General features: G+C 36.3%; 2 protein-coding genes across 2 annotated transcripts; both read right to left on the bottom strand.

The window, feature by feature from the left end:
- Positions 1–4,490: 4,490 nt before the first annotated feature.
- LOC126719316 (secreted RxLR effector protein 161-like) lies at positions 4,491–4,964 on the bottom strand. The gene has a single exon (XM_050421886.1). The coding sequence runs from the start codon at positions 4,962–4,964 to the stop codon at positions 4,491–4,493; it is 474 nt and encodes a 157-aa protein (XP_050277843.1).
- An 8,565-nt stretch (positions 4,965–13,529) lies between these two features.
- Positions 13,530–16,293, bottom strand: LOC126719315 (MDIS1-interacting receptor like kinase 2-like). The gene is made up of 2 exons (XM_050421885.1): positions 15,012–16,293; positions 13,530–13,903 (listed from the first exon to the last, which is right to left on the bottom strand). The coding sequence occupies exons 1-2, from the start codon at positions 16,201–16,203 to the stop codon at positions 13,530–13,532; spliced, it is 1,566 nt and encodes a 521-aa protein (XP_050277842.1). The 5' UTR covers positions 16,204–16,293.
- Between the last annotated feature and the right edge of the window lie 63 nt (positions 16,294–16,356).

Below are 16,356 nucleotides of genomic sequence, written 5' to 3'. Positions count from 1 at the left end.
ACTAGGAAAAGGATTTTAATTGAACTTATAAAAGCAAATAAATCCTAATTCTTGAAGAATTAACCCTTGAAGAATCAACATTTAGCTTTGTAGAAGAACTCATGGGGGTAGAGGCATGCTTTTTGGAGTATAAACCAAACTTCTTGACAATATTCCTAGCATATTATTCTTGTGAAATGAATATGCCTTCCTTCTTTTGTTTGACTTGAAGGCCTAAGAAAAATGTAAGCTCCCTCACCATACTCATCTCAAATTCTTTCTTCATCTTCTCAGAGAACTCTATAGCCTGAGCATCAATGGTAGCTCCAAATACTATGTCATCAACATATACTTGAGCAACAAGAAGATAATCTTCATCATTCTTAACAAATAAAGTTCGGTCGGCATACCCCCTTTTAAATCCTCTATCCAGGAGGTAATTGGTAAGTCGATCATACCAAGCTCTAGGAGCCTATTTCAAGCCGTAAAAGACTTTCTTCAATCTCAGCACATGGTTCGAGAAGTGAGGATCTTCAAAGCCTTTGGGTTGTTTAACAAACACTTCTTCATTCAGGTATCCATTTAGAAATGCACATTTCACATCCATTTGGTAGAGTTTGAAGTTCATAGTGCATGCAATTGACATAAGAATTCGAATAAACTCAAGTCTTGTCACAGGAGCGAAGGATTCATCAAAATCTACTCCTTCAACTTGAGTGTATCCTTGAGCCACTAGCCGAGATTTATTCTGGATAATCTCTCCATCTTCATCGATTTTGTTTTTGAAGATCCTTTTTGTGCCGATGACATGAACATTTTCAGGCTTAGGAGCAAGTCCCCATACATCATTTCTCACAAATTGATTCAGCTCTTCATGCATTGACTCTACCCAATTTTCATCTTGAAGAGCTTCTTCTACCCTTTTCGGCTCAAATTGGGCAAGGTAACAATGGTATGTTACATGATTGGCCAGGAGAATGTTTCCCTTTCTAAGGTGAAGTCCTTCATCTAAAGATCCGATGATGTTGCTGTATGGATGGTTTTTAATCACTCTTGATGATGGCTTCTTTGAAGTGGACACTTCATCATTCTGGGAGATAGGGGGATGAATTTCCGGAGGAGTGAGTGGACTTGATGTTTTAGACATTGATCTTGTTTCCGTTCTTGAGTTCATAGGAGTTGATTCCTTTTCTGGTATAGGTGTTTCAACTTCAATATCAAGAGCTTCGACCTCTGCAATGGGCACTTTGGTACTTGGCATTTCTCCATCATCAACCATCTCTACCTTTGTTATAGCATCATCAATTTCTATATTGATGGATTCCATTACCGTCTTTATTCTCTTGTTGAAAACTCTATATGCCCGGCTAGTAGTAGAATACCCAAGGAAAATGCCTTCATCACTTTTTGCATCAAATTTTTCAAGGTTCTCCCGATCATTTAGAATATAACACTTGCTTCCAAACACTCAGAAGTACTTCACTCTTGACTTCTTTCCATTTCAAATTTCATAAGCGGTCTTCTTTGTTCCCGCTCGAAAGAATATTCTATTACCAATGTGACATGAGGTGTTCACAGCTTCTCCCCAAAACTTTTGAGGAATTTGCTTGTTAAGTAGCATAACTCTTGCTATTTCTTGAATCACCCGATTCTTCCTCTCAACTACCCCATTTTGTTGAGAAGTTTTGGGGGCAAAAAATTCCTTTTTGATCCCATTCTTCTTACAAAACGACTCAAATCTTGCATTCTCAAACTCCTTGGCATGATCACTCCTTATCTTGACAATAGGAACCCCTTTCTCGTTTTGTATTCTCTTGCAAAGAATTTCCAATTTCTCACATGCTTCTGATTTTTCTCTAAGAAATTCAACCCAAGTGTATCTTGAGAAATCAACAACAATGACCATAATGTACCTCTTTCCTCCTAGACTTTCAGTTCTTGTAGGCCCCATTAGATCAATGTGTAGAAGCTCTAAACAATGTGAGGTAACAATCACATTCACCTTCTGATAACTTGTCTTTGTTTGCTTTCCCATTTGGCATGCACCACAAATAGTTTTCTCTACCTTTCCAAACTTTGGAAGTCCCTCAACCGCTTCAAGTTTAGATACTTTAGCTACTTGTTTGAAATTTGTATGCCCAAATCTGTGATGCCAAAGTTCCAACATGTCAACACGAGCACTTCTACACGAAATGGGTGCCATAGGAACTACTCTGTAGAAATTGTCAGTAGTCCTATTTCCATCCAAGACTTGAATCCCTTCTTCTTCAATGATTATGCACCCCTTCTTTGAGAATTGAACAAGGAAGTCCTCATCATATATTTGAGTGATGCTTAAGAGATTCGCCTTCAGCCCTTTGATGTATAAGACATCTTTCAATAGAGGTAATCCCGGTATCTCAACAATCCCTTTGCCAAGAACTTGAGCATGACTTCCATCTCCAAATGTCACATAGTCACCAACCTTCTTTGAGAGACTTAAATAGTGATTTATCCCCTGTCATGTGACGAGAATAGCCGCTATCAAGATACCATAAACATGAATTAAAAACCTTCAAGGAAGTGTGCACAAACAAGCAAGCATGTGACAAACACTCTTGACCTTCAAACAGAAACTTGTCTACATTTTCCATGCTCTTGTTAGAATGAATTTTCTTTTTTCAAATTCTCAACCTTATCACACAATATTCTATTTCTTTTTTTATATTTCTTAATCAAAGAATTAGACTCACATAGACTATTGTGTAATATGTGATTCTCATTTTCAAAATATTTCAGCATGTGAACAAACATCCTAGTATGTTTCTTTGTTTTTAATAACTCTAGGAGTTCATTGTTAGGACACCCTTCAAACATACTCATATAGTCATTATCACAAACATTTAGGCCACAATTCAACATAGCCTTTTCCATAGCTTCATCCATAGCTAAGGGGTCTAGGATCGCACTTAGGTAATTAAACCACAGCAAGTGCACTTGCTCTGATACCAATTGAATGTTCAAATAGTGTGTAAAATACCTTGAATGTTTAAACCCCCAACTTACAAATTACCAATTCAAGCTTATTATCAAACAATGTATATGCGGAATATGAACATAAGCTTAACACAGAATTGATAAAACAATCTAAACAAAATAAAATCACAACCACAGCATAAATTAAATGGCAAAGATTAAGGGAAGAGAAATGAAAACACAAAGACAACACAACGATGTGTTATCAAAGAGGAAATCAAAGTTCTTGGCGCAAATCCTCTCCGCCGCCCTCCAAGCGGTCAATAATCCACTAAAGAATGAAGTTGGGATACATGAAAAGCAGAAGACCCTTTAAGCCTAATATACCCAGTGTACCTAAGCCCTCCAAGCTTCTTGCTCCAACGAGGTTACGCCGAACCTTTGTCTTCTCTAGCTTACCAGATTCCGCTATAGCCCATAGCATCAACCAATATCAATTGGTCCCTTCTTAACTGCTTCCCAAGCACCAAATAGCCTCCTTACTAATATGGGTATGGTGAGAAAAGGTTTTGGCCAATGTACCTCTCAAGGATGTAACAATGGAGAGGGTGAGAGTAGAGGAATTTGGAGAATCAAAAGATGAAGATTATGGATGAGTCAATCTTGTTTTTCTCTAGGGTTTCTCTCTCAAAATTCTCTCTGGAAGCTCTCTACATTTCGTGGGTATAAGGGGTATTTATACTGGCGTGTATTTGGAATGCAAAAGGTCAATTTTTCCTAAACAAAGTAGTCTGGTGACTTGGCCTCACGACTAGACTGAGTCGCAAGTTCAAGTCACTAGCTAACTGCCTAGCCAGCCTAGGACTTTTTTCCTGTAGTGCAACAGCTAGCGTGACTCTTCAGCTCCTCTGCATGCTTCACACGTGTGCCTCTTTTGGCGATTTGCCAGCCACGAGTCAGTCGCAAGGCCCTGTTGAGTTGCACACTTCTGAGCTTTTCTTCACACTCTCTCACACACTACCCTTACATGATTCCTACTTAAATACAAGGTTTCTAAATACTGAATTACAAACAAACTTGGCACGGAATAAAACCAACAAAATGGTTGATTAAATTCAACCTTACATATGTGTTTTTGGATTTTTGACACAAAAACAAGTGAAGATTGATCAAAAGCAACAATGTAAAAACATTTAAAGCAAAACAAACAAACAGAACATGCTATACAAATAGCCTATAAAAGAGTGTGTGCCCTACAAAAGAGAGATCAAATCAAGGTAAAGAGGTAAAGCACACAACACACAAGAGATTCAAGGAATTGTACCAACACTGATGGTCTTACAGAGTGATTCAAACCGTGGACCATTGAGAGGCTTGGTGAATATGTTTGCCTTTTGATTGTTTGTATATATGAATTCAAGACACGCAACTTTATCTTCCACCAAATCCCTAATGAAGTGGTAACGTATCTCTATGTGTTTTGACTTCGAATGCTGAACTGGATTCTTAAAGAGATTTATAGCACTGGTGTTGTCACAGAAAACACACATTGTATCTTAAGGAATCCCGTAGTCATGAAGTAGCTTTTTCTTCCAAAGGAGTTGTGTGCAGCAACTTCCAGCAGCTATGTACTCTGCTTTAGTCATAGAGAGAGACACTAAATTTTGTTTTTTGCTCATCCAAGAGACAAGATTGTTACCAAAGTAGAAGAAGCCACCTAAAGTACTCTTTCGAACATCCACACTTCCAGCCCAGTTTGCATCTGAATAATCGACAAGGTAAGCATTAGAGTCCTTTGAATACCACAACCCGTAATCCAGAGTTCCATTGATATATCGTACGATTTGCTTTACCACAGTCAAGTGGGATTCCTTTGGAGCAGCTTGATATCTAGCACAAACACCCGCAATAAATGTAATATCCGATTTACTAGCTGTAAGATAGAGTAAACTCCCAATGATACTCCTATACAAGGTTGGACTTACTTCTACCCCGGAAGAATCAACATTCAGCTTTGTAGATGAACTCATGGGAGTAGAGGCATGCTTTTTGGAGTCTAATCCAAATTTCTTGACAATATTTCTAGCATATTTTTCTTGTGAAATGAATATGCCTTCCTTCTTTTGATTTGACTTGAAGCCCCAAGAAAAATGTAAGCTCCCCCACTATGCTCATCCCAAATTCTTTCTTCATCTCCTTAGAGAACTCTATAGCCCAAGCATCAATGGTAGCTCCAAATACTATGTCATCAACATATACTTGAGCCACGAGAAGATAATCTTCATCATTCTAAACAAATAAAGTCTGGTTAGCATACCCCCTTTTGAATCCTCTATCTTGGAGGTAATTGGTAAGCCGATCATACCAAGCTCTAGGAGCTTGTTTCAAGCCATAAAGGGCTTTCTTCAATCTTAGCACATGGTCCGAGAAGTAAGGATCTTCAAAGCCTTTGGGTTGTTCAACAAATACTTCTTCATTCAGGTATCCAATTAGAAATGCACATTTCACATCCATTTGGAAGAGTTTAAAGTTCATAGTACATGAAATTGACATAAGAATTCGAATAGACTCAAGTCTTGCCATAGGCGCGAAGGATTCATCAAAATCTACTCCTTCCACTTAAGTGTATCCTTGAGCCACTAGTCAAGATTTATTCTGAATGATCTCTCCATCTTCATCGGTCTTGCTTTTGAAGATCCATTTTGTGCTGATGACATGAACATTTTCAGGCCCATGTGCAAGTTCCCATACATCATTTCTCACAAATTGATTCAGCTCTTCATGCATTGACTCTACCCAATTTTCATCTTGAAAAGCTTATTCTACGCTTTTTGGCTCAAATTAGGCAAGGTATTAATGGTATATTACATGATTGGCTAGGACAATGTTTCCCTTTCTAAGGCGAAGACCTTCATCTAAAGATCCAATGATGTTGCTGTCCAGATGGTTTTTAATCACTCTTGATGATGGCTTCTTTGAAGTGGACACTTTATCATTCCGGGAGATAGGGGGATGAACTTCTGGAGGAGTGAGAAAATTTGATGTTCTAGACATTGATCTTGTTTTTGTTCTCTAGTTCACAGGTGTTGATTCCTTTTATGGTGAAGGTGTTTCAACTTCAATATCAAGAGCTTCGACCTCAGTAGTGGGCACTTTGGTGCCCTTCTCCATCATCAACCATCTCTATCTTTGTTGTAGCATCATCAATTTCTACATTGATGGATTCCATTATCGTCTTGGTTCTCTTATTAAAAACTCCATATGCTTGGCTAGTAGTAGAATACCCAAGGAAAATGCCGTCATCACTATTTGCATCAAATTTTCAAAGGTTCTCCCCATCATTTAGAATATAACACTTGCTTCCAAACACTTGGAAGTACTTCACTCTTGGCTTCTTTCCATTCCAAATTTCATAAGTAGTCTTCTTTGTTCCCGCTTGGAAGAATATTCTATTACCAATGTGACATAAGGTGTTCACAGATTCTCCTCAAAAAATTTTGAGGTATTTTCTTGTTGAGTAGCATAACTCTTGCCATTTCTTGAATCACCCAATTCTTTCTATCAACCACCCATTTTGTTGAGGAGTTTTTGGGGTAGAAAATTCCTTTTTGATTCCATTCTTCTCACAAAACGACTCAAATCTTGCATTCTCAAACTCCTTGGCATGATCACTCCTTATCTTGACAATAAGAACCCCTTTTTGGTTTTGTAGTCTCTTGCAAAGAATTTCCAATTTGTCACATGCTTCTGATTTCTCTCTAAGAAATTCAACCCAAGTGTATCTTGAGAAATCATCAACAATGACCATAATATATCTCTTTCCTCCTAGACTTTCAGTTCATGTAGGACCCATTACATCAACGTGAAGAAGTTCTAAACAATGTGAGGTAGCAATCACATTCACCTTGTGATGACTTGCCTTTGTTTGCTTTCCCATTTGGCATGCACCACAAATAGTCTTCTCTACCTTTCCAAACTTTGGAAGTCCCTCAACCGCTTCAAGTTTAGATACTTTAGCTACTTGTTTGAAATTTACACGCCCAAATCTATGATGCCAAAGTTTCAACATGTCAAAATGAGCACTTCTACATGAAATGGGTGTCATAGGAACTACTCTGTAGCAATTGTCGATAGTCCTATTTCCCACCACGACTTGAATCCTTTCTTCATCAATGATTATGCACCCCTTTGAGAATTGAACAAGTCCTCATCACATATTTGAGTGATGCTTAAGAGATTCGCCTTCCGCCCTTTGATGTATAAGACATCTTGCAATAAAGGTAATCCCGGTATCTTAACAGTCCCTTTGCCAAGAACTTGAGCATGACTTCCATCGCCAAATGTCACATAGTCACCAACCTTCTCTTTGAGAGATTTAAACAGTGATTTATCCTCTGTCGTGTGACGAGAACAGCTACTATCAAGATACCATAAACATGAATTGAAAACCTTCAAGGAAGTGTGCACAAACAGGCAAGCATGAGACAAGCACTCTTGACCTTCAAACAGAAACTTGTCTACATTTTCCATGCTCTTGTTAGAATGAATTTTCTTTTTCAGATTCTCAACCTTATCACAAAATATTTTATTTCTTCTTTTATATTTCTTAATCGAAGAATTAGGCTCACATAGACTATTGTGTAATATCTGATTCTCATTTTCAAAATAATTCAACCAGTGAACAAACATCCTAGCATGTTTCTTTGTTTTTAATAACTCTAGGAGTTCATTGTTAGGACACCCTTCAAACATACTCATAGAGTCATTATCACAAACATTTAAGCCACAATTCAACATAGCCTGTTCCATAGCTTCATCCATAGCAAAGGAGTCTAGGATCGCACTTAAGTAATTAAACCACAGCAAGTGCACCCGCTCTGATACCAATTGAATGTTCAAATAGTGTATAAACCACCTTGAACGTTTAGACTCCCAAATTACAAATTACCAATTCAAGCTTATTATTAAACAATGTACGTGCGGAATATGAAAATAAGCTAAAACAGAATTGATAAAAAAATATAAACCAAATAAAATCACAACCACAGCAGAAATTAAATGGCAAAGATTAAGGGAAGAGAGATGCAAACACAAAGACAACACAGCGATGTGTTATCAAAGAGGAAACTGAAGTCCTCGGTGTAAAACCTCTCCGCCGCCCTCCAAGCAGTCAATAATCCACTAGAGAATGAAGTTGGGATACATAAATAGTAGAAGACCCTCCAAGCCTAATCTACCTAGTGTACCTAAGCCCTCCAAGCTTCTTGCTCCAACGAGGTTACGTCGAACCTTTGTCTTCTCTAGCTTATAGGATTCTGCTATAACCCATAGCATCAACCAATATCAATTGGTCCCTTCCTAACTATTTCCCAAGCACCAAACAGCCTCCTCACAGATATGGGTATGGTGAGAAAATGTTTTGGCTAATGTACCTCTCAAGGATGTAACAATGAAGAGAGTGAGAGTAGAGGAATTTGGAGAATCAAAGGATGAAGATTGTGGATGAGTCAATCTTGTTTTTCTCTAGGATTTCTCTTTCAAAATTCTCTCTTGAAGCTCTCTACATTTCGTGGGTATAAGGGGTATTTATACTGGTGTGTGTTTGGAATGCGAAAGGTTAGTTTTTCCCAAACAGAGTGATCTGGTGAGTTAGCCTCGCGACTGGACTGAGTCGCAAGTTCAAGTTGCGAGCTAACTGCCTGGATAGCCTGGGACTTTTGTCTTGTAGTGCAACAGCTGGCGTGACTCTTCAGCTCCTCTGCATGCTTCACACGTGTGCCTCTTTTGGTGACATGCTAGCCGTGAGCTAATCGTGAGATCCAGTCGCGAGGCCCTGCTGAGTTGCACACTTCTGAGCTTTTCTTCACACTCTCTCACACACTATCCTTACATAATTCCTACCTAAATACAGGGTTTCTAAATGCTGAATTACAAGCAATAAAGCCAACAAAATGGTTGATTAAATTCAACCTTAAAGGCCTATTCATCAAAAAAGCTAGGGCATTTTAATTTTTTGTCCTAATAGCTTGTCCTAGTCTAGCCATATGCTTCATCCAATTTATTTTGGTATATCAACTCTTTATTTATGAAGTAAAAAAAATTGAATGTTACTAGTGTTTTTGTATTTCAATCTTCTCGGATTGGATTCACCGACACCCTAAACATCTGTATATAATTATATATTTAACCTGTTACAATTCTCCTGATACAAAATTTTAAATTCTTAATAATGAACACTACCTAGGTTGTAAAAGGATCTTAATCAAACTAAGATGGTAATTCAAGCGCAGCGCATCCGATGCCTCCACTAGTGAACCTCTCCTCTCTATCTTTGCCTATTTAAGCTATGGTTCCCCTCTATAATAGAGCTTCACCTATTTTCTTGGCCATATCTTTTGAGATTCTTTCACGTCATTTCAATGGAAGAAATTTTCCCTGCATATTGATTCATTAGCAATTGAAACAGAAAATTCTTGCTCCTATTAAAAGCCAGTGTGAATATATGTTCGATTGGACATGAGGATCAGATTATGGCTTGATGGAATTCTCATTTATGGAGAATTCTCTTTTTCAAACAAGGTACTGGATATTCTTAGCATTTTGGTGGTCTCGTCTCAATCCAAAGCAACAAAAGATTACTCCAATTGAGAGGAGTGTATTTGCACCATTAGTGTCTATCAAGAGTAGATTACTGATAAAAGAAATAGATTAAAATGCAAATTACAGCCATTCAAAAAATATTTTTCTCATATGAAAAAAATCTATAAATTTTTTATTTGAGAATTTTTTTTCAATCATTTTTTAATTAGTTAATTGCATACTAAAGGAAATTTTGTAATAGAATTGGAAGAAAGGTCTGAATTGAATAAATTTTGAATTAATCAAATGTAAAGTTTGAGAACTCAAATGCAATTCACATTTTAGCCAAAAAAAATATTAACACTCTAAGTCTCTAATTGACTCACTAAATGCATTGGTTATTTTGTTGACCCTCAAAGTTATTAGTATTGGTAGTAACTAATATACTTTTTTTTTTAATGAAAATTAACTGATATACTAAATATATTAATATTAGGCATTTGGAACAAATGGATTGTCCTTTTAACTTTGATGTACACTTTCTGTGCTTTTTTTAATCCTTTTTCTTTCTTTCCATACTACAAGTTTTAATTGTTCAATTAAATGCTAGAATAATAGTTAAATGCATAATTAATAGATACATAGGCCCTTCCATAAAAAAATAAAAATAAAAAGAAAAAAGAAAAAAAGATTTTAACCAAAAAAATACAAAGTATCAAAAAAACACCAAGAATTTACGTGGTTTAGCTTTTGGCTTACATCCACGAGTGGCAACAATAAGAAATTTCACTAACAAATTTGGAGAATACTGAAAGTTCAAAAACGTGTACAAAAACACTTTTGAACGTTTAGACCCCCAAAACCAATTTAATCAACACAAGCAATATGTTAAACAACTAGTGTGCGGAAACTTAACATATGCTATAACATGGAATTGATTAAACAACTATCTAAGCCACAACAAAATAAACCATAGCAGATAATGTAAAGGCAGAGATAGAGAGGAAGGAAGATGCAAACACAGCGATAACACCAGATATGTTATCGAAGAGGAAACCGAAGACCTCGGCGAAAAACCTCTCCGCCGCCCTCCAAGCGGTAATCAATCCACTAGAAAATACAGTTGGGATACAAGGACAGCAATAGACCCTCCAAGCCTAATCTACCCAATGCACCTAAGCCCTCCAAGCTTCTTGCTCCAACGAGGTTGCGCCGAACCTTTTTCTTTTCTAGCTTTCCGGATTCCGCTACTACACCGTAGCATCAACCAATGAATATTGGCTCCTTCCTAACTGCTTCCCAGAACTCCAAACGACTGTCTCACAGAGATGATAATGGTGAGAACCAGGTTTGGTATAATGGCCTCTCAAGGATTTGACAATGGAGAGGAAGAGAGTGAGGGATTTTGATGAGACTCTAAGGTAGAGATTGTGGGTAAAACAATCTGGTTTTTCTTTAGGGTTTCTCTCTCAAAATTCTCTCTGGAAGCTCTCTTTCAATCGTGGGTTAAAAGGGTATTTATACTGAAGTGGAGTGGAATGCGAAACGTCAGGTTTTTCCAAAACAGGGGTGGCTCGCGGCTTGACCTCGCGGCTTGACTAAGTCGCGAGTTCCAGTCGCGAGATAACCGTATGGCCAGTTGTCCTGTTTTGTCCTGTAGTGCTCCAGCTAGCATGACTGTTCATCTTCCAGCATGCTTGGCACGTGTGCAGATTCTGGCGGGTTGAAGCCGCGAGTCCAGCCGCGAGTCCCAGCCGCGACACTCTGTTTTCTTGCACACTCTTGAGCAATCTTCACACTATCTCACTCACTACCCTTACAACAATCCCACCTAAATACAGGGTTACTAAATGCTGAATTACAAGCAAATTTGGCACGGAATAAAGCCAATTAGATGGTTGAATAAATTCAACCTTACAAATACCAAATGATGTAGAGGGTAAACCTAAAATAAGTAGAAGTTTTCTTTTCTCTGGAATTCCTGCACCCTCATTAAAGTGGTCTCACACTTTGACCTTTTGCAACAACTTTTTGTAGCATTCAAATTGTTAAGGGAAATTATTGTATACTCTCGGAGTACCATAATTGCGTACTCTTTCCTTTCACATGAATGGTTGGTCCTACTAATTAAATTCATGGTGAGGCCTGCCATTCATGTGAGAGGGAGGAGTATGCATTTATGGTACTCCGGGAGTACCATAATAATTTTCCAATTGTTAGACTGGCCACACAAGCAAAATAAGTGAGCAATATATATATATATATATATATATATATATATTAGACCAAAGGGAGTACAAATCATTTGTACATTTTTTTTTTGTTTGTTTTCCACCAATTATGCTAAGTCACATGTTTTATTTTTTTTCCATTTTCAATTTTAATTATTTTATAAGGAAAGTAAAAAAAGAATACATGATAAGAATTAGTTTTCGATCAAGAAGAAACCAAAGTCAACAAAGGAGAATATCTTGTTCTACATGCAAAAGATATGCATTTAAAGCACAAATGAAACAAAAGTGACACATCTCAATTGTAGCTAGAATTTAATCAAACCACATAAATGAAAAATCCTCGTACACCTCCATCAAAGTCTCTATGGATTATTTCAAATTGCAACCCAAATCAATTCAAAATATGAATATAAGGAAAAATCTAATAATCTCAACCATAACTAAAATTCCACCCAGCAATCTTCCAAACAAGTCAAAGAAAGAATTTCTCCTTAATTTGAAAATGAAGAATTACAAATTGCACCAAGCTTTACAAAAATTAACCACTATGAAGAGATTTTGTAGATCACCAAATTTAATCAAAATCCTCCCTACCTTGCAGAGACCTCTCTTAAACTACGAATTTTTAAGGTGCCAAATCATAATGAAGCCAAACTAGAAGACCTAAGTGCAAATCATCTCAAGCTACTTCCAAATATGCCAATAGGTGCTATATGCATCCAAAAATGGTGTCAAAACCAATTAGAGCCCAACCAAATGAACAAAAGGCATATAATCCCAAGCAAACTCCAAATAAAAACCTTTTTGAACTTATTGATCTTGGACTTATAGTTTATTCATTATCCACTTTCCCAAGATTTCATCTATTTCAATCTAATCCTAGCTTCAACATTGTCTTTAAAATAGCTATGACCACCTTCCCCCCTCCCCCCCCCCCCCCCCCAAAAAAAAACCGATTTACCATGAATGCTTCTTGATGCAATAAGACAGAAACCATATGTCCAAAACCAATAAAACAAACAATCCTATTAATGAATAGCTCCAAAAGGCCAATACATAAATACAACAACTAAAACTATAATAAATTTATAGCTACAATCTCATGACTAGTATCAACAGAAGTAATAAATTTCTACCTTCAAAATAGTGAAAAGAGCAATTGCTAAAATCTTAATTATTTTTTTTTTTACACACTAGGTAAATCTAGGAGAATATATAGTAAAATCCAATACAAATCTTTTCACAAAATTGGGGTGACTTCATGTTGATATAATAAGCAAAAAGTAAGGCTCCATTATTTCCCCTTCTCACCCTCTAATTTCTCGACATCTCACATAGAAATAATCTCAAATAAATAAATAAATAAATCAATAAGAAGTATAAATAAAATAGAAGGACCCAAATGAACACACCAGAATAAGTTCGAAGACAATGTTCTGATTGACCTTGACCAATTTGGTTTCCCACACCTTGATAGCTTTTGACTGAAAAAGTAAAGTAGAAGAAGGCAAGAAAGAACTCATCTTCCCTAAGCTTGAAGCACTTAGTTGCACTTGGATAGGTCTAGAGATGGAGGCTTGGACAGGTTGAAAATGGTGTTCTTGCAGTACTAGATTGGCGTTGGGCACCACAGTAGAGTAGAGATTCAAGCTCAATGCCAACAACTACAGGGGAAATGAACAATCATGCAAATTGTGGGTTTATTTATTTTATTATTAAAGTTTTAGCTTTATAATTATTTAAAACTATACACGAGGATTGAATGTACACAAACAAGATAGCTTACTTCAAATTTTCGAGATCAATGAGCTCCCTTAATGTGATCATGCGCAAAGGCTTTGTGAACGGGGATTTCCAAGTTGATAGCTTTTGATAAATTTGTTGCATGGTTGGATGAGAATGTGGACTGGTGTGCAAGCATGCCAATGCTATTTTTGCCACTAAAACCACCTTGTCCGCAACTTGCCCAGTAGGCAGCGCAAGCCATTGATCCAATACATCTTTTAACAGCACATCATAGGCCAATGATGCAAATGAGGTTGATAGAAATGATGAGATCAAATCACTCGGATGCCTTCCCATAATTACTTCTAATGTGACTACTCCAAAGCTATAAACGTCACACTTTTCACTTACTTCCATTGTGTAAGCATGTTCTAAAAGTAAAAGATAAAAGTTTTACTATTCTTTCACTTTGTAGAAGCAAGTTTGCAATAACATTTTTATTCATATAGTAAATTCCTTTGGAATTAGGTGGAGGGGCCAACTAAAGGAATTGAATTTTGCTAAAATTTGAAGGTCAAATAAGAAAAAGGGAATTCTTTTCTTAGAAAGAGAAGGGGTGGGTCTACCTATGTATTATATCATCTTAAAAAAATTTCCTTGAACCTAGGAGTATTACAGGTAGGGCAAGCAAAATTTTGATTTAAACTATTCACCAAATAATTAAATCTAGTTTGAAAGAATTGACTAGTTGGAAAATAAGGCTCACTCGTTAAAATGTGATTCTTCAATAAGTACAAATTAATTAGTTGGATGTATTTATGCACAATTACTATGTAAAAAAATTTAAATCTCAACAATTGCAATTAAAAAGAACATTTATTTTATTTTATTGTAATAGTGATTATGACCCCAAATAAAGGAGGTGATCGTATAAATTATCAAGGGTAAAGGAGGTGATCGTATAAATTATCAAGGGTTGTGACCTCCAATCTAGTGTTTTAATTTTTTAATGACAATCAAGATGATCGATATTGAAAATATTTTTTTTAATCCTAATTCAGCAGAGTACTATAATTATTAACCAAACCTACTAGCACAAACAGTGACAATTGTACATAACATTATGTTGTTAAACAAATTTTAAAGGACAAAGTTTGGAGGAATTTCCTCTAATTCATTAAGTTGTGATTTATAAAACTATTCAAATGTATTATTTAAATAAGTCACATAACTCATATAAAAAGTCATATGACTAAAGTACATGCAGATGACCTCTTTAATAGCCATATAGCTAGCTGGAGGAAGTTTCCTCAAAACCATTTTGGAGGTAAATATTTTCCAATTTTAAAAGACAAATAATGCCAATTGAAATAACATTAATAAGTCAGAAGACACAACAATAGTCACAATGCGGATATAGATGATGTGATTGTTGTTAATAAAAGTGGAGTTAGTAAGTCCATGTAAAAATTTATGTTACTTCAATCATAAGATTGTGAAAAAATGTAATGTCCTTAACAATATGCTTAAGTAACATACCTGGAGCAATGTATCCAAAGGTGCCAACGAATGAAGTCCAATAAGATGTGTCAGAACTCATAATCCTAGCTATGCCAAAGTCACAGACATGAGCTTCATACTCCGAATCTAATAGAACATTCTTGCTTGATATGTCACGATGAATTATTGGATGTGAGCAGTCATTATGCATATAAGACAGAGCACTTGCCACACCTTTGACAACATTTACCCTTTTAACCCAATTAAAGTTTGGTGCTAATTCATCACTGTTTAGTATCTTTTCCAAGCTCCCACCATCCAAGAACTCATAAACTAAAAGCAAGTGTCGTGGATGTGAGCAAAAACCATGAAGTTTCACAATGTTGCAATGTCGTATTTCAGTTAGACTACGTATCTCATTGGTGAAAGCTTTTAGATTGATCACATTGTCTTCAGAGAGTGCATGAAGTTTCTTCACAGCAAAAACTTCACCTGTTGGTAGTTTAGCTTTATAAACAATTCCATACCCGCCTACTCCAATACAATGTTTTTCGTCAAAATTCTCCGTTGCTTCAATAATGTTTTCATAAACCATTTTCCCATCATAGCTCCATACTACAAACATATTTTGATGTTTTGCTTCTTTTGGTTTAATTTCTGTCTTTGTCTCTCTTGAGCGAATATATAATGTGATTCCAACAATGATAAATATAAGTAAGACAATGCCCAAAAGGACAAAAATCAGTGTCATAACTTTATTCCACTTTTTAACAAGAGGATTGTGGCTAATTGTAGAAAGGCAAGCTTTCAATCCTGTGGCATTGCCACACAAGCCCTTATTATTTCTAAATACTTTTATAGGTGCATCACGAAATGCATTGAAATTTGGAATAGGACCCTCCAATTGATTGTACGACAAATCAATGGAGGTCAAGCCTAACAATTGATCAAAATTGGATGGAATATTGCTAGAGAGTGCATTATGGGAAAGATTCAAGATTTCTAACATTTTCAAATCTCCAAGTTGTTGTGGTATCTCTCCTATTAGAAAATTTTTGCTAAGATCAAGATTTTGGAGATATTGCAAATTGCCAATTTCAAGTGGGATATTTTTGCTTAAGTGATTGTTGCTCAAATTCAAGACAAAAAGTTTTTTACAATTCCCTAGGTCAGGAATAAGGCCACTTAGACTATTTTTAGCGAGATTAAGTTTCTCTAGATTTGATAGCATCCCAAAATTGTAAGGAACTTGTCCAGAAAATCTATTATTGTCTAGGTAGAGCTCAAACAAAAACGTCAGCTTACCTAATTCCTTTGGAATCTCCCCATATAGCTTATTTGAGGAGAGGTCAAGTAAATGTAATTGACTTGCATCTCCAATCTT

This window comes from Quercus robur, chromosome 3 (assembly GCF_932294415.1).
Source record: "Quercus robur chromosome 3, dhQueRobu3.1, whole genome shotgun sequence".
NCBI lineage: Eukaryota > Viridiplantae > Streptophyta > Magnoliopsida > Fagales > Fagaceae > Quercus > Quercus robur.
The sequence above is the reverse complement of the archived record's forward strand: the minus strand, read 5'-3'. Positions and strand labels throughout refer to the sequence as shown.

Coding starts and splice junctions, on each gene's coding strand:
- LOC126719315 (XM_050421885.1), bottom strand. CDS start 16,203: ATGCTATCAAATCTAGAGAAACTTAATCTCGCTAAAAATAGTCTAAGT. Junction 13,904..15,011: donor CTTTGGATACATTGCTCCAG/GTATGTTACTTA, acceptor TTTTACTTTTAG/AACATGCTTACACAATGGAA.
- LOC126719316 (XM_050421886.1), bottom strand. CDS start 4,964: ATGAGTTCATCTACAAAGCTGAATGTTGATTCTTCCGGGGTAGAAGTA.